At 33.6% G+C, this 26,096-nt stretch overlaps 1 protein-coding gene across 4 annotated transcripts in view; it reads left to right on the forward strand.

Annotated features, from left to right (window-relative positions):
• The first annotated feature begins 88 nt into the window (after window positions 1-88).
• KIAA0586 (KIAA0586 ortholog) overlaps window positions 89-26,096 on the forward strand; it is a 94,144-nt gene continuing 68,136 nt past the window's right edge. The window contains exons 1-15 of one of the 4 annotated variants that reach the window (XM_031453786.2): window positions 89-355; window positions 786-1,076; window positions 1,957-2,027; window positions 4,850-4,919; window positions 5,853-5,922; window positions 10,882-11,056; window positions 11,781-12,002; window positions 13,988-14,141; window positions 15,961-16,128; window positions 17,132-17,255; window positions 21,319-21,451; window positions 22,067-22,284; window positions 22,705-22,777; window positions 24,066-24,293; window positions 25,185-25,359. In XM_031453786.2, coding sequence (XP_031309646.2) covers window positions 821-1,076; window positions 1,957-2,027; window positions 4,850-4,919; window positions 5,853-5,922; window positions 10,882-11,056; window positions 11,781-12,002; window positions 13,988-14,141; window positions 15,961-16,128; window positions 17,132-17,255; window positions 21,319-21,451; window positions 22,067-22,284; window positions 22,705-22,777; window positions 24,066-24,293; window positions 25,185-25,359 — 2,137 coding nt within the window. In that variant the 5' untranslated portion in view covers window positions 89-355; window positions 786-820. Of the gene's footprint in view, window positions 368-785; window positions 1,077-1,956; window positions 2,028-4,849; window positions 4,920-5,852; window positions 5,923-7,415; window positions 7,468-10,881; window positions 11,057-11,780; window positions 12,003-13,987; window positions 14,142-15,960; window positions 16,129-17,131; window positions 17,256-21,318; window positions 21,452-22,066; window positions 22,285-22,704; window positions 22,778-24,065; window positions 24,294-25,184; window positions 25,360-26,096 lie in introns of those variants that run through there. The other 3 variants (XM_031453788.2, XM_064485988.1, XM_064485987.1) reach the window with 3 other exon arrangements.

Raw genomic sequence — 26,096 nt, forward strand, 5'->3', positions numbered from 1 at the left:
GTGTTAGTCAATGTTTAAATTTTGTGGGGCAATGTATTCCTTGAAAAACGACAACGACAACAAATTCACACCCGTGTTAAGCCTTTTACGTTGGGAGTTCGTTTCCACCCGGAGAGGGATGGAAGAGCACCGGAGAGAATCTGGCTTTTTGGTTGGATGTTTTGGACGATTTTCCTGGTGTGCATGCGTGTTGTGTGTCAAGGGCGGGTTTAAAGGAAAGTGGGTGTTGACCCGCGGGCAACTGAAGTTGTTGTCGGCTGAGACTTGTGACTGCGCGGTTGCCGAGCGGCCGGGAGACGCAGAGGAGTAAATTTAGGTGTCCGAGGGTTGCTTCTGGAGGAAGAGAGCTCTTAAGGTTCCTTTGCGGGTGATTTAAAAAAAAATAGCATTTTAGTTTTACATGTTTCACTCCCTCTTCTCAAATTTTAACCCCGCCTCCACATCTGGTTGCTTTTACGCTACCATCTCTCGGGTTGGGGTGGGGGTGCCCTGTGTTACTACTATTTTTATCGCTTATGCGGTCATTCTCTTGTTATCCTCTTTCAGATTGATTGGCACGATGCATTAATAGAGTGAGTGGGATTGTTGGGTAAATGTGTTCTAGTCCTCTCTTATCCTGGGTTAGATCCCAAATTGAAATGTCTAGCTTTGTGGTTAGTCTGTTTAGACATTGTTTTATATAAAAGTTGATGATTGCATGTTTCAAAATCACTTGAAATTCACCTTTTCTTTATCATACTCCCTCACTCCTCCCCCCCCCCCCCCCCGCTCCCCAACCCCTAAAGTCCTCAAAGCGGTGAAAATTTTGTTCTGAAGCTTTATGGACCCAGAAGAAAATTCTATTCAGAACTGTCGGACTAGTTTTGTTACCAATAATATGAAAGGCTCTGAGTTTAGCCCGGAAAAGAAAAAAAAGGTTAAAATACCAGCGAGGAGGCTTCGTGAGGTAGTTTCTCCAAATCAGGGAGATAATTTGGCTTTGCTGAAAGATGAGCTGTCCTGTGTTCCTCCAGCGTTGTCTGCAAATAAACGTCTTTCTGTTAGAACGGGAAAGAACTTGAATGGAACGTTGCATGGTATGTGATTCCAAATAGTTTTGAACCAGTTTTCACGTCTGTAAATCTTTAGTCTTTATTTTCTATTTTTTTTTTTTGTATTTCAAAATTTAGAGGATTTTTTAATGTTTAAATTCCTAAGCATAAGATATGTCTAGTTTGTACAGGAGTTTGAAAAGTGACCCCATTCCCTGGGAAAATGGCCAGGCACATTCTACATTGAATAATATTAAGTAGATGGAATGAATAAAACATTTCCTTCTTTGTTTTTTCTTTGTATGGTTTTTGCACACTATTCTTGTTCACATCTGTGGTGGGCACACTTAACCAGTGTGATGTGTGCTTACTTTTCACCAGTAGAGCATTTTACCTTCTGTTTGGATAGTGCTATCCAGTTTGGCATAGTAGAAAAATCACAACTTCTGCCACTAGATCGTTTCCATGTTCCAATTCACTTAACCTGTCTGGAGCTTCCTGAAAATGAAGATAACATATGCTCTACCCACTTCACTGATAATCAAATTAATGAATATATGTGCAAAAATCAAACAAAAAAGCAGCTTTTATAATGCTGCTTTTTGGGAGTACAGCATAACATAGGCCTGCTGTTAAATCAGGCTTTTGTATACATAGTTTGTCCAGTATAAAGATTTTATTTTATAATATTTTATTCTTAGCTCACTTGACTATCAGTTCTGACCCCTTATTTTTCAAAATATCTGGTGTAAAAATCTTCATCAGGAATATTTAGTTACCTTTTAAGATTTTTGCATGAAGAGTGGCATCCAATTTAGGTCTTGAATTAATAGAGTTTATAGTTCTTGAATCATGCCTGTAGAGTTTCTAAAGGTAACATTTCTGATTTGAAAAATCACTAAAATTGATTCCTTTATTTTGTTAGGTTCATCAGACTTAACTTCTGCTACAAATTATCAGCAGCCTCCATTAGAAAATCCCACTGTGTCTGAAAGTGTAAGCAAAAGAATTCTTAATTATGATCATGTTAAAATTTTAAGTGTTATCACTAATGTGTTTTTAAATTATGTTTGATTAGCAATAGGCCTTGTTTTTATTTAAATTTCACTTACGAAAGACATGTTATTACAAGAAGGAAGGGTATAGGTCAATCGTAGAGTGTGTGTTTAGCATGCATGAAGTCCTGGGTTCAATTCCCAGTATTTCCATTTAAATAAATAAATAAATAAATAAACCTAATTGCACGCTCTCCTCAAAAATAAAAATAAAAAAGAAGAAAAGGAATGTTTTTATATGCTATGATTTTGGCTTGAAGTGTTTGAGACTTTTGAAACAAAAAAAAAACCTTCCATAGGATCAAAAATACTCATTAGTAAGATAATTACCAGCAAGAGAAACATTATAATTAAGAGAAGCTCATCTAAGGAAAAGGCATTCTAGACCAGAGACTTGACATACTGTTAGGTGACGGTAAAGGAGCTGTAACAAAAGTGAGGTGTGAATTTTATATCACTCAAACTGTTGTGAATTCTTTTTTTTAAACATTTTTTTTATTGAGGTACAGTCATTTTACAATGTTGTGTCAAATTCCAGTGTAGAGCACAATTTTTCAATTATACATGAACATACATATATTCATTGTCACATTTTTTTTCGCTGTGAGCTACCACAGATCTTGTATATATTTCCCTGTACTATACAGTATAATCTTGTTCATCTATTCTACATATGCCTGTCAGTATCTATAAATTTTGAACTCCCAGTCTGTCCCTTCCCACCCCTCTCCCCCTTGGCAACCACAAGTCAAAGTGTTGTGAATTCTTTTGGGTGCTTTTGATTTTTTTGAGGAATCTTTAAGAAATAATAACATGAAATTCTTAACATTTTTTATTTATAATGCTGAAAAAATTTTATTGTAAATATCATATTCTGGTCATGCAGTCTGATTAGACATTGACCACTAGTTACAATGTTGGCTTATGTATTGTTAGTTTAACAAGTAAACAAGAATAATATTGAAACTATTTACTTATGAACTTTGTCAAAAACGCACAAAAAAAATTTATGATTTGTGCTGCAGTTGGTCCCTGAATACATGCCTAGCCTTTGGGTTGGTGTTTTTTGTTTCTTTTTTGAGCAGGCCTTATCTAATGATCAATGGTATCTGCATTCCATTATCGAAATGATTTCCCAGATGATCTTTGGAAGATTATCAGGCAGGATTTCATTAGATTTAATATGGGCTCACAGCTTATTTTGTGTAGTTTTCCCTAATATAAAATATGCCTGCAAAGCAAACATAGCTCATTATCATAGCTCATTTTACTGTGAATGCAAACTGCAATCTCTTTGCATTATGTTTTTATTTCATAAGTGAGTGCTAAGATTGCAGTGTGTATTAATGAAACCATGCTATTCAATGAGAAAACTAAAGGAGTCTGTGCCTAATACGTTCACATTTTTAAGCTTATTTGTGTTTGGTCCTGTTCATACCTATTTCTCTCTACTACCTTTTCCTATTAGGGGCAAATCCTTATGCATGTTCAGAAAGAAAACAAAAACTTTAAAAAAAATTTCACTGTAGAAAATACAAAGGAAAAAGGAAAAAAGAAATTAACTAAAATCAACAACTGTAAACATTTGAGTATTTTTCTGTACATATATATTTTATAAAGTAGGACTATACTGCTTTATATCTAAGTAGTAAGATTATCTTTACATGCCATTCATTTTTTTCCCTAGAAACTTTTAATAAGTTTATAGAATTTCAGTGTATGTATTGACTATAGTTTGTTGATATTCCTGTCATTTAACACTAAGGTTCCCCCTCCTCCAATTTTTGATAATACATACAGCCAGGAGATGAACATTCTGGTATATATCCCAGGGCCTTAGATTAGTTTCTACATTTACCATTATTAGAGAAAGGATTGCACACATTTTTTGCAATCTTTCTAAACTGCCTCCAGAAAAACTGTATTAATATAAGTTCTCTGGAATTCATGAAATTATTTCCCCTCATCTTTACTTATACAGAGCATTATAATTAAGCAAAAAAAAAAATCTTTGCCATTTTGATAGATAAAAAAGGCATCTCATTGTTTTACTTTGTATTTTTTTTTTATTACTAGTGAAGGGGAGATTTTTCTCATGTATATTGTTACCTGTATTTATTCTTTTGTGAATTACGTATTTATGTGCTATGCTTTTTAAAATAATGATTTAGCAGGGAAAAATGTATGTTTAAGGAAGGTGACTCAATATAGAATGAACCTAGTATTTGAAAAGTTGTGGTGTCTTAGAACTGAATAGTATCTTAGAGATGAAGTCTAGGGTTATACATGTGAGCAGAAAGGTATTTGCTAGTAGATGTCAGTTATATAGAGAAGTCTTCTGAGAGCACATATGGCTCAGTGATAAGGAATACTGTGATTAATTTGTGATGTTGTGCCGTGCATCCTTACATACTTCATTCCACTCATAGTGAATCACATTTTCACATTTAAATATAGCCACCAAATGTTACATGAGTTGCTCTGCTGGAAGTAGCAAATCAGGATTTGAGTCTGAATTTCAAGGCCACAGTTGTTTGCTTGTTCATTTACCCATTCATTCACTTGTCTGACAGCTCATTACTCACTCAACAAATCTTTGAGTGGCTTCAAGTTACATAAGCATTGTGTTGGTGCTGGGAGTTAAGTATATAAAAACACACAGTCCTGTCCTCCTGGAACACAGTAGTCACATAGCTAGTAAATGGTACTTGATAAATAGTAAATCATAAAGCTTATTTCATTTCTTCCTTTCATATCCTAAAGGGTTTTTCTAAAGATGTTACAGTGCAAAGGTTGCCTTTGAATAAAACGGAGGAGAGCAACAGACAAAAAGGTAAAAGTATAGATTTTATTTTTTTGTATGTGGTAAAATATACATAACATAAAATTTACCATTTTTACCATTTTTAAGCATACAGTGCTGTGGCATTAGATACATTCACATTGTGCCGCCATCATCACCATCCATCTCCAGAACTTTTCATCTTCCTCAACTGAGTCTCTGTATTCTCAAATACTAACTCCATTCCCTTCTCCCACCATTCTACTTTGTATCTCTATAAACTTCACTATAACTTCTCTGTATGGAATCATACAGTATTCGTCCTTTTGTGATTGACTTATTTCACATAGCATGTCTGCATGATTCATCTATGTTGTAATGTGTCAGAACTTCCTTGGTTAGGATAGAATTTTAGATTTTTAGATGTTCGTTGATTTTTTTTTTAGATATTCATTAAATAGCCTTATAGTTTATTCTTATTATTTTCATTTTAAATTAATTTTTTCTTCCAAATTCAGCTACTAATGGAAATCTCTAATGTCCAGAAAACAGTTTATAATGATAAAGGTAATTTTATTATTGCCAATCTGTTGAATAGTTTTGGTATTAGATATCTGTTTACAAATGCTGAATTCAAGTTTTGAATAGTCTTTGGTAAGAGAATAGATTTAAAATATGCTTTGAAAAAATTTATTTCATGACATTTTAAAATTAGTTGGTTTTATTTTCATCTAAGAGTTTGAACAAATGTCCCCAGTTTGACCCCAGGTGTTTTTACAGAATTTTTTTCCTGCAGAATAGGGACTGTTATGACTATTATTACTCAGTCACTTAATTTGTTCCTTGCCTTTTTTTAATTGAGAAATCATATTGCTGAATTCCTAAACATTTTTCTTTAGTTAAAAAGTTTTTCTTTGAATAGCTTAACAAAATTTAATGAATTTTCAGGTGTCTAAAGTATATTTTTGTGTCTTGATTTTGCAGCAAATGACATATTTATTTCTCAGTACACCATGGGACAGAAAGATGCTCTAAGAGCAGTTTTAAAGCAAAAGTAAGTTTCATTTACAGAAAATAGATGGGCCATTTCTTGTGTTTCAATATGGTTCTGTAAAATCAGCTTCATATATACTCTGGACCTGGCAAAAACTTTCTTTTTAATATGTGAAATATGTATTGTGTGGTTAATCTGTATAAAGCATTTTTCATAGTGCTGAGCACGTGTAAAATACTCAGTGGCTGTTAACAATTCTTATAGAAGAGGTACTGTTCTCAGCACTTTATATGCATTAATTTATTTAATTCTCTCAAAGTCCAGTGAAATAGATTCCATTACCATCCCAGTTTTACAGAACCCCCATTTTATATATGAGGAACCTGAGGCCCAGAGAAATTGATTTTTCCAAAGCCATTTCCAAAGCCTGGATTCAAACCCAGGCAGTCTGTCTTTAGAGCTCGCTCTCCTAGTCACTTCATTATACTACTTACAGCAGTGGTCAGGTAGTTCCAGGTATACGATACTTGCTATATACTGTCAAAGGACATTTACACTTTTTCTGGTTATGATTTGAAACAGGGACAGGCTTAGCATCTGGATGAAGTGAAGGGAAACCACAGCTACCACTTTATCTAAATGCTCCCTCCCAACGTTTATCTTAAATACCAATGAAATACAAAACCAACTTCAGAAATAGCAGCATGATAAACATGAAAGACTACATCGCTGGAGGCTTTTTTTTTTTTTTTTTTTTCTCATTAGTGGGGATGGAATGAGATACACATTCTTAGCCTAAATGTATTCTGCTGCTGAACCAGAGCAGTGTGGGCTGGGAAGCCTCTTAGAAAAGAGGAACATTTTTACTTACTTTTGAACTCTCATTTTATTCATAAAGGAAATTTTATATTACTTTTGTAAAATGGAAAGTCAATATTTTGAATAATACAATTAAATATACAACTCTTAAAATAAAGTTTATTCTTTTTTCACCTATAGTTATCTGTGGTGTATGTATTATACTCTAGGAAACACTGGACTAACAAAAATGAATACTGCCTGTAAGCCACAGGAGTGTGATCTGAGCCAGCCAGTTTCACAACTGGTTGTTTGACATAATCATGTTTTTCCTTTCTACATTTGATCAGCCTACAATTCCCAACATGTGATATGGTGGTTAGAAGGGGAATCTGGGTGGTAAATTGTATCCTGGGGTTTATAAATATATAAGAAAAGGCAGAAGTATGGACATGAAGTGTGGTGCAGTTTCTCAAATTCTATACTTGAACTAAAAATTGCAGATTACATCTGACTCATTTGGACAGAAAGTGATTACCACTTCCAACCAGCTAACCCCCAGTAGAAGTGGCTGCTTGCAGCCACAACAGGGACATTATCAGCTTGCCTTCAAGTCAGAACTCTCTGAACTGAAATCTCTCAAACTTCTCAGAACTCTCAGACTGGAGAGGGTGAGGTTGTTCATAAAGAAGTGGAGAGGTAACTGTGAACACTACCCTTCTTACCCGTTGACTGTAGAACTCTTCCCGTTTCAGGATGAATGAAAAGAATTAAAAAGCAAAACAACTATAAGGGCCTTCTGAGAAGGTAATTGCAATGTAGAGAATAATAATTGAATCAGAACTATGAAAATGACTCTCAAGTTATTAAAAGAAAAGTCTGATTATGTCTCAAGATACAGATTTTACTGTAGTCAGTGTCACTTGATTTTTTTTTTTTTTTTGAGAATGGTAGATAGAATCTGGCAAAGTGATTCTAAAATTTATGTGGAAGGACACACAGCTAGGAATATATATATGTACTTTTAAGACTACATATGGTTGAGTATAGCTAATTTTGGAAAAACAAAAGCAGAATGATGGAAAATTTACCCTATTTGATATTATAATATGCTGTAAAGTTGTAATAAAAGGTAACAGACTGGAGCCTTTTAGGAACGAAGAATCTGCCCAGAGTATCTAGAACAAGGGTAGAATGTTCCTACATATGGCTGGAGAGGTGAGCAAGGGGCTAGGTTATTAACTACTTTAAAGAAGTTTGGACTTTAAGGGAAATGGCAAATCATTTAAAAGTTGTAAAAGTATGATACATATTTCTTAAAAGGCTCACACAAGTAGATATAAAAAAAAAAAAAGAGGACTGGAGTCCATGAAACCAACTGGCTATAAATTTTTCAGGAATTTTTTTGAGAGATGAATTAGATTGGCCCTGAATACACTAGGGAGTGGTGGAATGAGGGTCAGAATCATGCTGCGTTGGAGAGAAGTAGGCAGACTTGGAAGGTGATTTGGAGATTGACAGGAATTAATGATTAGATGTGAGAGTGAGGAAAGAGCTAAGGATGAATTGTAGATTTTTGGCTTGTATAAATGCATAATGAGTAGTAGTATTCATTGAGAGAGGGAATTCTTGGGGGAAATGAATCTCATTTTGAGCATGGGCAGGGGTTTGAGGTACCTGTGAGAAATCCAGGTAAAAAATACCGAATAGGAAACTGAAAGTAAAGGTCAAATTCACAAAGGGGGGTTAAAACGCTAGAAATCCAGATATAGAAGGCATCAGGTGTAGGTGGTAGTCTAAGCCCTGGAAATGGGTGAGGTGATACAGTGAGAGTGTAAGTAAGTGAAAAGACAGATGTCATGAGGTAGGGTTCTGAGGAAACCAGACCTTTAAGAGATGTGCAGAGAAAGCAGTCTGGCTTCTAAATGCTACTTAGGAGGTTTATCCAGAGACATCAGACAGTATGGTATTAACAAACCCAAGGGAAATGAGGTTCAAAGTTTGATAGCTGCTTAGAGGTAAAGAAAGATAAGGACTGAAAAATGTCCATTGAATTGAGCAAGGACTCTTGGTCTTGGTGAGAACAGTTTTGCTATAGTACTGGGGTAGATGCCCGATTCAGAGGATTGAGGAATAAAGGAAAAAGTTCCAGAGAAAGACTAGAAGGAAATAGTTTCTTCTGAACGGGAGAGTTAGGTGCATTTTTCTAGCTCTTTACACTTAGAAGCTCTTTACATGTGCTACTTTGAGCATTTATTAATTTGATAATTGGAAATAAAAATTTAAAGCCTATAATGAAGTTGGTCTCTAGCCTTATAATGTTATTTTTCTTGTTGGTTAATTTTATGTATTAATGTAGAATTGAGAGCTTAGAGGGTAAGTCCCATTCAGGCTTCAGACAGGAATTCTAAAAGATATGGATTATCTGAATTGTATTTTCTTAGTACACCAGTCAGTCATTTATATATATATATAGAGTACCTACTGTGTTCTTTTTCATAGTTGTTATTTGGTATAAAAGAAATCGTGTCCCCTTCCTAACCCCCTCCCAGGTTGCTTAGAGCTTGTTGGGGAGAGAATATGTACATATATTGAGGAATGTGTGGCAGAACTGTGAGAGGAGACATTCAGTACATCATTAAACTGTTCTGTACAGATGTTTAAACCATGGGATGGCTGACTATCAAGCCTCAATTGTGTGGTGTAGGCAGGAAATGCAAAAGGAATTAATGAAGGGAGAGATCAAGAGGGAGTGTTGTAAGAACAAGCTTATTGAAAAAGATAAAGCTTGTGTTGGATCTTAAGGAGAAGGGTAGGGTTAGCTGGGTGAAGAAGGCTGAGAGACAGAGTGAGAAAAAGCTGTGGGAGTGGTGCAGCGTAGTCTGAGAGCAGTGTGACTTGGGAGAGTTGTTTTCTGAGGGAACAGAAAGTACAGTGTACTTAGGAACTTAGGGCACAGCCAGAGGATGGAGCGTGTGGAGGGCCAAAGAGAAGAAATTAGCCTATTCAGGTGTCTTTAAGGAATGCTTTTAGACTTTTGAATGGTGGAAAAATGTGTGTGGGAAGTTTTTAAGAAGTAGAAAGTGGAAGAATGAAATAGTTGGCAAGAGACGATGAAGTTTTGTACTGGAGCAGAAGAAGCACGAAGGGAGAAGTGCTCTCTTGAGAGAGAAAGCTTGGTGTCATGGGAAGGTCTCTGGGAGTTGGCCCTGCCTCTGCTAGTTACTAGTTCTGTGACTTTGATCGAGTAAATCCATTACCTCTGTGTGTGACAGTTGCTTCATCTGGAAAATTAGAAGTTAAGAAAGATAGCCTATTGGGTTCCCCTGCCTCTTTAATTCTGTGACACTGTTCCTGCAATTGTGATGAAATAATTGACAAAACTTGATGACTCGGTTGGGTGTGAGAAGGTAAGATAAGTAAGTAAGAAGGTAACTTCAAAATTTTGAGAATGAAGGAAAAATGATGCTCTTAATAGAAATGAGGCAATATCAAAGAGGAGTGAGTTTAAGAGCTCTGGGCCTTCTTTAAAAATCAAAGGGTGGAAATTCAGCAGCCAGAGATGGAGCTCACACCGGCTGATTTTACTTAGTCTTACCTAGGGGCTGTTCATGTTTGTCAGTGTTTCATTGTTTTCTTTTAGGCCAAATACAGAACAAAGTTGACCAGTACCCCCGCCCCTTTTTTTAGGGGTTTAGTTGAATGTCTTATTGTGATAGTATCTATTTGCTGGACTCATTTTTAATCCTGACTGCTCAGTAGTGTGTTCTGTGCCCATTTTAATAAACTAGGTGACATTTATTAAATCTAAATGAGGTAGAATTAAGAAAATTATTTTCATCAGTGTTAACAGCAGTTCCCTCTTGAGTTGTCATCCTTTGGGAGTAAAACTTGATACCTAAATTCTTAGAGCTTTTTCTACATGTTTTAAATTTGGGATTCTTGACTATAAATCACTGTAATTGTGCCCATGTCTTTGGCATATGTGTCAGCCTTACTTTCTGATATGTCATTGTCTTTGGGGAATTATCTTTTTTATTTCTTTAGTGTTTAGTGACTTTGTTAACCAAATGACTGATGAGATGCTGACAGCGAAAAACAGGGATTTAATTTTTTTTTAAATGGAGAAAGCTCACCTTCAGCAGATTACCACTTGTAGATAGTTCTTGTAATGGTTCAATGTAGCTTACTGAATAGATTGTTATTCCTTTTTAATTACAGAGCCCAAAGCATGCCTGTTTTTAAGGAAGTAAAGGTACAGCTTTTAGAAGATGCTGGCACAGAAAAGGATGCTGTCATTCAGGAGACTAGAACTTCCCCCAGTGGAATAGACTCGGCTACAACTGTGGCTGCAGCTACTGCCGCCGCCATTGCAACTGCAGCTCCACTGATAAAAGTATGTATTTCTTCCCAGGTAGTCGTAACTGCTTGGTAAAATGTAAAGATATTTATTAGAAACTGACTCTGAAATTGTGTCCAGCCATAGCCTGAGGACATTCTCATTGCTCTCTGTGGTTGTGCATCATTTCTCAGGAGTTGTGAGACTTCTCCCTCATCCCTGTGTTAGTGCTAGGAAATCCTGGATTTTCTCAGTTTTAGCACCAAAAGTATCTCATCTTAGGAACCCTTTGGTCCTGGCACCTGGGGTGATCGGTCATCCTTATTTTAGAGCTAGAAGAGACCAGAGAGATGATCGATGCCAAAGTCTTCAGTTTGTAAATGGGAGAATCGAGAAAGAGGTCAGAGTCGGCGTAAGGTCTTAGAGCTAATAGGTGGCAGAGCCAAGACTTCTGTCGTCACTCAGTCTTAATAAGTGAAGTATGGAAAGCTACTTTGTTTTGCTATTTCCTTCTTTTTAATTTCCATTAAGTGTTTAATTTCCATTTAAGAGATACAAATTCTGTGTGACAAATTTGGCTTTTTTTTAAATGAGAGAAAAGATCTATTTAAGGACAGCTATCCTCTGCCTTTTATTCTATGGTTTTAAAAATAAAGGCATAAAATCATGAGAAATTTAGAGGATAAAAGCTCTGGTTTGATAATTTCTCAATAACAGTTGCTTAAAGTAAGTTTTCTAGTAACTGTATTTTTGATATCTTTGGATATTTTTATTGTTTTAGGTGCAGAGTGATTTGGAGGCAAAAGTCAATTCTGTTACAGAATTACTCAATAAGTTACAGGAGACAGATAAACAACTACAACGTGTTACAGAGCAGCAGACAAGCATTCAGAATAAACATGAGAAACTACATTGTCATGAGCATGAAAAGCAAATGAATGTGTTTATGGAGCAGCATATTAAGCATCTTGAAAAATTACAGCAGCAACAAATAGATATTCAGGTATCTGTAATAAAGCGAGAACATGTCCCATGACCTTTTATCACTTGTATCTCTAAACTAACATTTATTGATTATTGTGATAGCTTATTAGATTGTAACCATTTTAGTTCTTAAATAATGATTTTCTTGCTCATCATTCTCTGTGTGGAGAACTCTGCACGTTCTAATTCAGATGTTCTGTGAGACCTCTTCTTATAATTAGATTATCCTTCTTTTGTGGTTACCATTTTTAAAGGTTTATATCGCATTGCAGTTATTTGTTTACATTAGTGGTTCTTAGTTTGGGAATGTGCATCAGAATTACTGGAGAGCTTTATACATACACATGCCTGTACCTTCCAGAGATTCTGAGACAGCAGGTCTGAGATGAGTCCTGGGAGTCCTTAAAATCTCTCTTAGATGAGAACCACCTGGTATACATACATATTTGCTTCTCCATTTAATTAATTAAAAAGAATGCATATTTTTAGTGCCTTTTAAATATGAGGCTTTGGGCTAGTATAAAAAAGAAGAGTTAGCCTCATAAGGAGGTGGTGGTATAGTTTCTTACTTATTTTGGAACTTCCAAGTCCTGGGACACTGTCAGCGCCGCTGGTGTAGTGGTATCATGCAGGATTCCCCCCAAGTCCTGGGACACTCAGCACTCAGGTATTCATGTACTTTTTTTAAATGTGTTAATGACCAGCATTGTAAGTACATTGATTTAACTTTTTTCTAGTTAATATGCAATTTTAAAAATGATTAAAAATTAAAATACAATATTCAGAAGAAGATACAAAAATAAATTTATTATAGTTCAAAATGTTATCACAAAGTGAACACTAATGACCTATATTTTTTCAAGACTTCTTTATAAGACTTGTCTTGAACTTTTCGTGTGATTAAGATAGTATTTTTATTGGAATGATTATGGGCATATAAAATAAAATTTTAGTAAGTACTCAATACATGGCTGAAATTGAACGTGCAGCATGTTATCTGGTGAGAGGCAAGGAGTGGGTCTGTCAGAGCCACTGAGTGGGTCCACATCCTACAAATAACTTTACTTCTCTGAGTCTTGAGTTCTTTACCTAGGAAATATTTTATTTTTTTGTTCAGGATAAAATAAAATGACACACTTGAAAAGCACATTGATTTCTTAAAGTGGTCCTAAGTGCCTGGCTGCCATTCATCCTTCCTTCATAACTAAACCCATAATTTATTAACTTTCTGATTTGGAAGAATGGAATCTTTGCTAATGCAGGCATCTTGTTTATAAAGCTTATAAGTACAGAGAAAAGTGATGTTTCAGTGACATACTAGGTGTATTTGTAGTTCAGTACAATGAAATGAAATTTGTTGAGCCTGTCCATCTGTTTTATATAGAGAGATTCTGACACACTTTTAAGGATTTTGTAAAACTATAAATCTTTTTAGGTTTTTCTTTGCCTGGCATAAACTCTCTCTTGAAATCAGTTTTATTAGGTATTTATACATTTCAGATATTTTAATTAGTAGTGCTAGAAACTGTTGTCACTAAGCCTGGCTTCTGTTTTATTTGAATGCTTACTATCAATGGTTTTTAAACCACAGTTCAAATGAAATCTTACCATCCAGGATATAAAAGATGAGATGTTTTAGTTTTAAATTCTTTTTTTGCAGTAGAGGTCTAGGCTGAGAGCCCCTTCCTCCTGGTCCTCTCACAGCTTGCTTCACTGACCCTGAGCTGTCTCTGAGATGAAAAAGAGGAAACGAGATTTATAATGGTTAAATTAAATGACCAAGGTCACACCCCAAAGCCAGGCTTAACCCTGGTCTTTGTGATACTATATCCTTCCAGTGCCATTGCTGCTACAGTGGATAGTTAACATGTAACATATGCATTTTCATTGTTTATTGAATCTAATAGATTGTTTTCAAGTCCTGTAATAAATGTGAATGTATTTTGTCATCTCACTCTTTCAAATGATATTTGAAATTAATAAAGTCTTTTTACATTTTTCTAGACTCATTTCATTGGTGCTGCACTCAAGACTAGTAGATTTCAGCCTGTTATACTACCTCCTTCTAGAGCAGTGGAAAAGTATTCTGTAAAACCAGACCATCTGGATTTTGGTGGCAGTTGTCTATCTTCACAGAACACTTTTGCTTCCAAACAAGGTAAAAATTTGTAGTTCTCTGTGAATGAAAAATGCCAGCTATGAATGAATGTTCTTTGCAGTAAATAAGCTGTAAACTTTCTGACTAGATTGTAGGAGACTAAATCTTTGTTTTTATAAAGCTAGTTCTTTTTTTAGGTCAGATAATTTTTAGGTCATTTTGAAACTTGTTCAGTCAAGTTATGAATTATGTCCTAGTTTATGGTTTTAATTAATAACCTTTTTCAGAAGCACTGATGCATAAATTTAGAAAAATTTTTCTTGTCTAACATCAAAAATCCTTGTCATCAGTTCTCCAATTTTCTGACAAACTGCATATTTACTATTTTTCTTCATTCTGTCAGGAGAAAAACCACCTAAGTACAATTATAAACTATTTCTAAATGTTTTCAGAGAGTTAGTAATGCAAATCTATTTTAATGGAATTTTTTAAATCTCTTTATAATAGCAAAGGAAAACATAGCTTACTTGTATTATATCTTTGGAATTTAAAGTACATGAAAAAATGTATCTCCAAATTATTGATATTTAAATAATGAACTAAGGAAAATTAAAGGCCTATCCCTTTAATGATATATCAGTCCATGTAGTATGGTTTCCTGACATTTGATTTGTTAGAACATTGTTGTATTACAGACATATTAATGATTCCTTATGCTTATAAGGTGCTTTTCGCAGAGTGGGCCTTAAAAAACTGTTGTGAGGTAATGTGAGTCAATTTTTAAGTCATAAAGGGATGAAGATGAAGCACAGAAAGGTTATGACTGCCTGCTCAAGGTCACCTGACTTGAGAGTGAGAATGTCAGAGCCACGATCAGAATTCAGGTTTCCGTGTTCACAATTTATAGTTCTCTAACATGTCTTATAATAACTAGAGTGGGATCTCTATTTTCATTATTTTTCTTTAAGTGATACTTACTAGGCAAATCAGTATGACACAGCCATGTGCCTTCTATAGAAGTCTATATTTGTTTCATACTCAGTTCCAGATAATTACTTGCTCCTAATTTTGTTTTTTTAAGACTTGAGCTTTAAAGGAGAAAGATGTCTGTTTTATTGGTTGTATCCTGAATTTATTTCTTTGTGTATTTTAGTGATAGTAACAGGAATAAAACAAAAAATGAGTAAACTAAAAACTCAACAAATCAAACTTTTTATTTTTCTATGCCTTTTCTTGAGTGTACATCATTTTTATGTGTGTATAATTGTAGCATAAATATAATTCTGTATTGCTTTTTACTAGCATCAAAAATATTTCCCATGTTTTATATAGTTATATTCATAACATTAATTTTTAATGACTAAAGGGTAGTATGTTTAATAACTACTTCACAATTTGCTTGAAAATTGTTGGTGGACATTAAGGCAGTTTTTAGGGTTTTTCTTTATAAATAATACTATAGTGAAAATCATCATATATTGAATGTTTTTTCTTTTAAGTTATTTTCTTAAGGTAAATTCCTGAGAGTAAGATTATTATCAAAGTATATAAAAATGTTGATACTTGCTGTACTTAGTGCCAGATGGCCTTATCAGTTTTCATTGCCATGAGCAGTGTCTGGCTCTGCCATTTTCACAACAACTCAGCACTGAATATTGTCATATTTTTTCTTATTTTTTAGTTATAAGTGAAAGTGTTTATAGTCTGTATTTTTTTTATTTTTAGTGAGGATAAAGTTATTTGTATATATTTGTTAATAACTTGTGTATGCTATATAATTTTGTTTTTATTTTTAAAATATGGGTAAGAGTAACACTGCAATTTAAAATTTTTTTAAAAAGCAAGTTAAATTTATAATTTTCTTTATTTTCTATTAAAGCACCTTCAAGAGAGGTTGAAGATCTGGATTTTAATAAACAGAAATCTCCTTTGGAGACACCAGCACCTCGCAGGTTTGCTCCTATACCTGTTTCAAAGGATGATAAAATATCAAAGAGGGAGAATCCTATGGAAGAAAAAGAAAATATGGAGATGTCACATCATACAGGTAATAAAGCAGTGATAATTAGCACCCACTACTTTTATTAGACCTGTTCAAATTAGGACCAGATTTCTTCACTCCTGATTTATAATTCTCTAATGTGCTTCGTAGTAACTAATGTGGGATCTCTATTTTTAATGCTTTTTTAAGTGTTAAAGTGGTCAAATCAAACTTATTTAGATTCGTTGTAGAAGGAGTTGGAAATACACCTTTATAACTATTCTGACTATCTTCTATAGGTTATTACTTAAACCTTTAATGAACAAATTTTGTTATTAATAAATAAAAAAATAATGTTTTGCTGAAGGTAAGGCTGATCATCATGGTTATTTACATTATTTTAAAGTGTGAATTTCAATAACAAAACTCAGAAATTTAACATTTTTATCATGTATGTATTGGAGAAAGTGCTAATAAACTTTATACATGACAGAAAATTATAATTTGTTACAGACTCTTGAAATAATAGCCCTTCTATAAAAGTAAGTGAAAAAATAAGTTAAAAGTTAAATATAAGCTTTTATTTTTAGATCATTTACATGATTTCAACACTTGTCTTGGACACATTTAGAGTCTTAAGGTATTTAAAAGATAATGAAAACCTTAAACAAACCAACTTCACCAAAAAAAAAAAAGTTGTTATGTATTCTCATTGAAGATGAGGCCAAAGGGAATATTCAACCAGTAGTTGCTGTGAAGAAACAGTTCAATATCCCTTTTACTATTTATAAAATTAGTTCAGTTTACTGTGCTTTGTAATAATGATACTTCATTCAATTCCTTTTTTCTGTAGTGAAAATAAATTCAGGCCTAAACTTTTATCAGTATCATTTTATGAGTTATAAATACTTAGTTTTATTTGACGAATATATTTATAGTCTACATTGTAGAGTGAATTGAGTAGATCATCACTGTAAGAGACTAATTTAGTACAAATATGTGTGAGATATTTTATAAAAGATAAATGAATTAGTACTTGAAAAATGATACTGTGTTTCTTCTCTTGTAGGAAATGTAAGGCTGTTGGAACAAATTTTGAATAACCACGATTCATTGACAAGAATAAGTGAATCTTCAGACAAAGTCTCACTAACTAGATCAAAAATAGGGTGGAATCCTGAGAAGAAAGAAAGGTAAAAACAAGAAATTAGTTTAAAAGCTAAATTGAAAAGAGCTTTGTTCATATTTCTAAAATTTCTTTAGGAATTTTAATAAATTTATTGCATTACTTTAAAAAATTATCTTAGATTTAGTTATTTCCTGCTGCTTATATAGCTTCTTTTTTATAATATAGTTATGAAATGAATATATATAATTTTCTTAAAATATAGATGATTAATTTCTGTTGAATACAGATCATTCATTTTTGATGAAATGAGATCTGAGATTTTCTTCAATGATAATAAATTGCAGGGCAAGGGAAACTGGGTTAGAAATATAGTTAAAATGAAGATAACCACAAGTTAATGATTGTTGTAGTTAAATACAGTATGTGGAGGTCGTTATACTATTCTTTCTACTTTTGTGTATGTTTGAAATTTTACATTATAAAAAGTTTTTTAAAAATCAAGTAGGTGTAGGCCATGATAATTTTATTTCTCCTGAATGTCAGGAGAACTACAATTGTGAAAACTAAACCATAGTTTGAATAATTTCATATGGAGACATTGTATAATTTTACTCTATTACATTTAATGAATTATATGATAAAGTGGGATTTTTGTCTGTCATGTTGCTATATGTTTTATATATGTCTTAGGTCTTTTTTTTATTTCACTATTTCTCCACAGTGCCTTTTTTTTTTATTAAATTATTTTCCAGTATAGTATTTTATTTCCCTTATTGCTTCTTTTACTATATTTTTTGAGTTATTTTCTCAACGATTGCCTTAGGAATCAACGATTAATACCTTAATTTAAAACAGTCTAGTTAGTATTAGTACTAATTTAATCTCTACAGGATTCAAAAAGTTTCATCCAATATAGTTCGATTCCCTCCTCCTTTCTTTCTGTTATTATTGTCATACAAATTACATCTTTATAAATTATAAGCTTGTCTATACAGCTTGATAATTATTGCTTCATGCAGTTATCTTTTAAATCAGATAGTACCAGAAAAGAGTTATAAGCAAAAATGCATTTAATACTGATTTATTTTACCTATATAGCTAACCTTTACCAGTATTCTTTATTTCTTCACATGGATTCGAATTAGTGTCTAGTGTCCTTTTATTTCACCCTGAGGAATTCTTTTTAGTATTTCCTGTAGAGCAGGTCTGCTAGTGATGAATTCACTCAGTTTTGTTTAGCTGGTAATGTCTTAATTTCTACTTTTAAAGGATGGTTCACTGGAGGTAGAATTTTTGGTTGACATTCTTTTTCTTTTTCTTTTTTTTTACGATGGGGTGGTAATTGGGTTTATCCATTTATTTCTACTTGGAGGGGTTGGTGGGGATTGAACCTTGGACCTCATGCACGTCAAGCATGTGCTCTACCACTTGAGCTATATTCTCCCCTCTCTTCGTCTTTTAGTACTTTGAATATGTCATCTCACTGCCTTCTGGACTCAATGGTTTCTCATGAAAAGTAAGCTGTTAATCTTACTGGGGAAACTTTGTATATGATGAGTTATTTTTCTCTTGCTGTTTTCAAGATTCTCCCTTTGTCTTAGGCTTTTGACAGTTTGACTGTGTTGTGTCTGTGGATCTCTTTGAGTTTAAAGTTTGTTGAGCTTCTTGGGTATGTGGATTAATATTCATTAAATTGGGGACTTTTTTGGCCATTATTTCTTTACATAGTTAAATAGTGCACGTGACCTTTCTCTTTTCTCCTAGGGCTATGTTGTATGTTGATATGTTTAGTGGTGTCCCACAGGTCTCTGAGGCTCTTAATTTTTGTCTTTCTGTTTTCTCTCTGTTCCTTAAACTGGATAATCTCAATTAATCTATCTTTAAACTTGCTGATTCTTTCTTCTGTCAATCTGAATATGCTGCTTAGCCCCTCTAGTGAATTTTACATTTCAGTTACTATATTTTCAACTCCAGAATTTCTATTTTTTAAAGTAGTTTTTATCTTTTTTGATATTCTCTATTTTATGAGACTTTATTCTTATACTTGCCTTTAATTGTAATAGCTAATTTATAATCTTTGTCTAGTAAGTTCAATATTTGGGGTTCCTCAGGGACAGTTTCTATTGACTATGCTTTTTCCTATGTCTGAATTATACTTTCCTATTTCTTTGTGTGTCTCATCACTTTTTTTTGAAAATTGGACATTTTATTTAATTAATTTAGTTTTAAATTGAAGTATAGTTGATTTACAATATTGTGTTAGTTTCATACGTACAGCAAAGTGATTCAGTTATATATATATATATTTTCAGATTATTTTCCATTATAGGCTATTATAAGATATTGAATATAGTTCCCTGTGCTACATAGTAAATTCTTATTGCTTATCTATTTCATATATAGTAGTGTTTATCTGTTTATCCCATACTCCTAATTTATCCCCCATCCCTTTTCCCCTTTGGTAACCATAAGTTTGTTTTCTATGTCTAAGTCTGTTTTGTAAATAAATTCAATTTGTATTATTTTTAGATTCCACATATAAGTGATATCATATGAGATGTCTTTTTCTGTATGACTTACTTCACTTAGTATGATATTCTCTAGGTTCGTCCATGTTGCTGCATGTAACATTATTTCATTCATTTTTATGGCTGAGTAATATTCCATTGTGTGTGTATGTGTATATATGTGTGTGTGTGTGTGTGTGTACATATATATATAGATATATCTCACATCTTCTTTATCATCTGTCGATGGACACTTAGGTTGCTTCCATGTCTTGGCTATTGTAAGTAGTGCTGCTATGAACATTGGGGTGCATATATCTTTTTGAATTAGAGTTTTCATCTTTTCCAGATATATGCCTAGGAGTGTGATTACTGGATTATATGGTAGCTCTAGAAAATTGGACATTTTAAATAATAAATTGTGCCAATTCTGGAAATCAGATTTTTTCCAACCTTTCCCCCCTCCCCCGCCCTTGGGTTTGTTGGTTGCTGTTTGTTGTTGTTCTTGTTATTACCATTTGTTTAGTGGTTTTTCTGGAATAATTCTGTAATCTGTATTCTTTGTCATGCCATGTGCAGCAAGTCTCTGTTTGGTTAGTTAAGTCTGCTAATGATTGGAAGGAGATTTCCTTAACTACATTGAATGAGTAAGTCTCCCTCTCTTTGCCAAGGGACTGTGTGTTTGTGTGTAAACGCTGGAGCACACCTTCAGTGCTCCAGCAGTTAGTAAGTCTATCTTAACCTCAACTTCCTACTTGCACAGAGCCCAGGGTCAGCCACATGGGAAAGATTAGGTGCTTCTTAGACGCTTACATAGCCTTGTACATGCACATGACCTTCTAGATCCCCTTAATGTGGTGGAGCTTTTCAGAGCTCCACATGGACATCTCATTCTCCAGATTTTTAGTTTATTGGCTGCCCTCTTATTTGCATCAACTGTATCACCACCTCAGGCAGCTAAGATGTTAAATAATTGCCATTGTTTTTGAAAAATGACCTGGGGATGGGATTTCTCACTGAGGTACCTCAGAGTCAGTTCTAAAAAGAAACCCTGTGAAGGGGACTTTTTGGGGTGCTTCAGACTCGTTCTGCCCATTTTAGTGGTTGTGAGGCTGTTGATTTTCACAGCTACAACAGAGTTGAAGAAGGGGCTCTGGGAATAGAGCAAGTTAAAAATGCCATAAAGCTTGCTGTTCTTGCCAGCCATTTTCTTGATTAAATGTTCCTTGGGTTATTGTAAGCTTTGTTTAATTTCCAGAGTTCTGAAAAGCTGATTTGACTGTTTTTCCTTGTATTCTCTTTGTTGTTATACAGGAGTGGATTTTTAGAAGTTTTTACTCCATCCTTCTGGAAGTGCTTCTGCATGTTAGCTTCTTCAAAGAAAAACCTTTTTCTGCTCTTTTCCTACTAAGCCTAAACCAATCTGGTCAGATTAATTTTGGCTCTTGTGATTGCCTATGTTTCATATGTTTAATTATATAATTGATTAATTCTCTTGTACAATTTTGATGAGACATCGTTTAGAAATCATATAACTAAGAATATATCAAAGATTTATATAATCAAATGTTTGCTGAATTTTTGACAATTTAAAAAACTTAATTTTTAAAATGTTTACAGCATTGACAATCTATCCACTCAAAGATTTCCTTCATATGAAGAGCTAGGAACAGCTGAACTGACTGTGCAGAAGTCTGATGACATTCTTCATGATCTTGGCCAAAAGAGGAAGGAAACAAATGGCATACTCCAGGTAAAGTGGGAGCAAGATATTAAAATTAATGATTAGTAAAGATAGAAATGATGAAGAAATTAAAAAGTAATCAAGACGGAAAGCAAGAGGAAGGGTGAAGGAAGACAAACTGAAGAAGACATGTCAGCCCCGGCTGTTCTCCGTATAGAGCTTTCCTAAAGCCCTCAAGGGATTTCTTCTTAATGCTTCTTGGCTAAAACCGAGCCATGTGGCCTACCTCTAGCTCTCCAGCAGAAGCTGGAGAGGAAGTAACGGGGAAGGAGAGCTGTGAATGGCCCTTGTTTATTCAGTCTACATTGTCTGCCACGCCTCCCTGGAACCAACTTGTTCTTATTTTGTTTTAGCTTTCTTCACCAGATACAGTTTTTATTGACTGCTGGACTGCCTACCAGTGCTGTGGACTTCCCAGCCCATTTCACTGAACATTCACATTAGTACTTCTAAATGGAAAGAGACTTTAATTGCCAAGTGTTCTTTTATAGCTCTTCAGTTTTAACAACTTGATTCCTTATATTGACATATAGTATGCCCCCAACTACAGTAATATCTCTTGTTTAGATTAAACTAATTAATGTGAGTTTTACACAGTAACATTTTTCCTTTTTCTCTTTTAAGCCAAAAGAATCTCTGATTATGTCGGGGCTTGCTGATCTTCCACAGAATTCCATTAAGCTTCAGACAACCAATATGAGATCTGTATTGAAAGATGCTGAGAAGATTTTGAGAGGAGTACAAAACAGTAAAAAAGTGCTTGAAGAAAACCTGGAAGCTATTATTCGTGCAAAGGATGGAGATGCCATGTATTCAATTATCAACGCCCTGTCTACCAACAGGTAGGACAGGATGTTGGCATCCCAAGGTCATTTATGAAACTGCTGGTGTAGAGGCTTTATTTATTTTTTTTTCTAAGCACCTCATTTTGCTTAATGTGTTTTAATGTTTAGAAAAGGTTCTTCATTGCCTTTGGTGATGTGGACTTATTATAAAGTTGGAATTGGGGTATATACATGTTGCTATTTTTCACAGTAAATTTTCCCTTTAGCTTTTTTTCTCTCTTTGGTACATATTTTCTGGAATCTACATGTGCTTTTCAAGTATCCTTCAAACGTTTGATGAAACTAGTATCATTGGTTTTTCCTTTTCAGATGAAGGATATTGGGCAATAGATTCAAAATGGAATGAGAGATCTGATCCAGGTTCTGTTCTCAGGACATTAAATGTTAACTTGAGAAAATGGTTTTTTTTTTTTATAGAGAGATGTCAGAGAAGATTCGGATCAGAAAGACGGTGGATGAGTGGATTAAAACTATTTCTGCAGAAATTCAAGTAAGTATTGGAAAAAACAGAATTAAGTGAATTCTCAGGAGATAGCATTGATTCTAATTTATAAAAATCATACTTATTCTCAGAATATTCCTTATGTATGTCCACATATAATGCTTAACCTTACTCTTTCACTCTTTATATTTACTTATTAATAAATTTCATTTTCCTTAACAACTGCTTTGTCTCATAAATTATATTATGGCTCTTATCTGGCAAATTGTGGACAATAACTAAAATATGAGTAATATGAGAGAAAATTTAGCAAAAAAAGCATTTAGAAAAAAGTATACTTACAAAAGAACTGTTCTTAAAAAAAAAAAGAAAGCAGATTTAAAATCATTGGCTTATTGAAGTAAAAACACCAAAGTTACTTAAAGGAAAACTACTCTGGAAGATTTTTACGGTTACCAAGTTTAGCAAAGTGAGTTCAAGATGGAAGAACCGCCACTTTCTCATCTCCACACAGCTCATGGTGTATCTTCAGATATTAGCATTGCAGAACTGCAGGAGAGTTGTTTTTGTTAGGGGGTCGGTAATTTAAAGGCAATTCTTAAAATTTTATGTATTTGAGGGAGCAAAACTAGGCAAGGTAACTCATTTTTGTCTTGGGGTGCAAAGTGTTTTTTTCCTGACTATGTGTTGTGTGTATATGCTTACAGTGGCAGCAAGATGAAGTGTCAATTTCCATAACAATAAACACTAAAAATATAGTGCTAAACACTATTGTCTTAAGGAGATATATATCTCTAATGTGGGTATAAAGAATGTATATTAGCTACTATATGATGCACCAGAAAAAAATGTTGTGAGTTGAGTCAGAAGATGTGGAGTTCATATCTGGCTCTGTAGACAGCTAGCCATACATGTAAGTCTGTAACTATGAATTTCATGCAAAATATTCAAGTAACTTTAATTTATAAATATTTATTTCAGGATTTATTACAAAATCATTTACTTTTTGGACACTTATTTTTAAGTTTTTGAACAGTTACTATATTCATGGTTTAAACATCAAAAAATGTAAAAAGGTTTATAATTAAAAGTTGCTCTTCTACCCCTGAACCTCATCTACTATTTCTTATTCCTTCTGCTACATGAAACATGTCTTTTTGATTTTGTGTTTATTCTACAAAGAATTTTTATTTGTATATAAGCCTATATCATTTATTTATAAAGCATTTAAAGCTACTAAATTATATTTATGTAACAGCAGAAAATAAATTCTAATACTTTTGATGTGAAAGCATGACTACTTAGATTTTAAGTAATTTTAATCTTGGTTGTTAAGGATGAACTGACAAGAAAAGATTATGAACAAAAGAGATATGGTCAGAAGAATCAAAGGACCAGGAAAGCTCAGATTATGAGTAAAGATATTAAAACCAACACACAAGATAAAACTATAAACAATTCTGTAATTCCAAGAAAACATTCTCAAAAACAAACAGAGGAGCATTTTAGAAATCCACCTACAAGGAGCATGCCTGCTTCAAGCTTACAGAAAGAGAGAAAAGAAGTAAGATCCTAATCTGGTTTTGTGATGTGAATGTTGCATTGTAATTTATCTTTTTTAAAAGACATAAATAATGAAATGACTATGAAAATGTTTTAAAGATATGAAGGACTATACAAATGTAAACCATCTTTAAACTGTTGATATTTAGGGTTTTGGTTATCTGTAATGTGGAAATCACTGCACAAAATACATAATTCCTTCCTTCTGAGATCTCACACTTATAATCACCCATTTACAGTGGGTGTATCTAGAGATCATCTGGTCTAAAAATTAGATTCTCTAGTTCATGGTATTCAAAACTGTAGTTTATCTTTGTATGTATATATATATTTGTTTGTTAATGATTGTGAGGCATGGTACTAGATGCTATGGCGGGCATTTTTTGCTACTCTAATTAATCTGTAACTTTGCAAATGCCCAACGTGGATTGTTGGGCAGATTAATAAAGCATCTAATTCAGTGCTTAGCGCTTAGTGATGCTCAATGAATGCTACCTTTCTGTAGCCTTTAGATTATGATTGGAGGTGGGATCAGGAATGTAGAAAATTATTTAAGTACTTGGTTTATGTTATGATATTTGAATGTAATACATATGTTAAATGCATTTGAACCTTACTTTTTGGTGCTGAAAATATACTTAGTAGTGTAAGAATCTTCATGTTTCTTGAATGGATGATTTTTGTACTGAATTTCCATGCTTCTCAAAACTATAAAACTTTAAAACTATAGTTTAAAAACTATCTTCAGAATTTAAGAGCCATTTAAAATAGGGGACTTTGTTAACCTGATCATTCTTACTATATATTGAAGCTGACAAAAGGAGGCTTAGACAAATGAGATAAGTGTTTGATGACTATTTTGCTGGTGAGTTGAATAACTTTGTGTTCTTAGGGATTTTTGAAAGCACCTCCGGTGGTAAAAGACAAGGATTATATGTTACAAATTTATGGAAAACCAGTTTATCAGGGTCATCGCAGCACTCTTAAAAAAGGGCCATATCTCAGATTTAATTCTCCATCTCCTAAGGCCAGACCACAGAGGCCAAAAGTAATAGAACAAGTTAAAGGTAAGGAACCTCATTTTTGTGGTAAACCTCATTTTTATGGTATCAGTTTAATAGGTAAAGTTTAATTTTTGCTTTTTATTTATTACTTATAGAGTTTAAATTATGTAATGGCTTTGCATTATATTATTATATATTAAATATATAATTTTTTTCCACACACAATTTACTTCACTATAACTTGGTGTTTTCTTTTATTCAGTCATGCAGATTTGAATGCGGATTCCTGAGTAAATCTTTCACTTAATTTACCTTTGGCAGAAACAATAGTTTTCAAAACATTTAGTCGCTTCTCATTTATATAGCTTTTTCTCTTTTCAAGTTGTGTAGCATATTAGTATTTTCAAAACAATGCTCTTAAACAGATGTGCTTTGAAAGTTAACTGGTAATGATTTGATTTATATGATAGGTTTATATTATAGCTTATTTAAGAGAATAATTACTTAAAAAGGACATACTAGACATAATTATATAAAGCCTTTGGAAAAAATAAGGTTTTAAAATACTTTCAAATCCAAAAATCACTTTATTGAGTAGCCCTTTTAATGGTAGGAGAGGATTGAGAATTTTGGACACAAGCTCGTCCTTGGGCCTCTATGCCTGTTCATTCCTCTACCTGGAGGGCTCTTCCCTCAGGCACTTGCACGGCTCACTTTCCATCTCTGCTCTTAGATGTTAGCTCCTCAGAGAGGTCCATCTGGACCATCCTATCCAAATATTATCATCTAACCCCCTCTGT

Source organism: Camelus dromedarius, chromosome 5, assembly GCF_036321535.1.
Source record: "Camelus dromedarius isolate mCamDro1 chromosome 5, mCamDro1.pat, whole genome shotgun sequence".
In the NCBI taxonomy this organism is placed as follows: Eukaryota; Metazoa; Chordata; class Mammalia; order Artiodactyla; family Camelidae; genus Camelus; species Camelus dromedarius.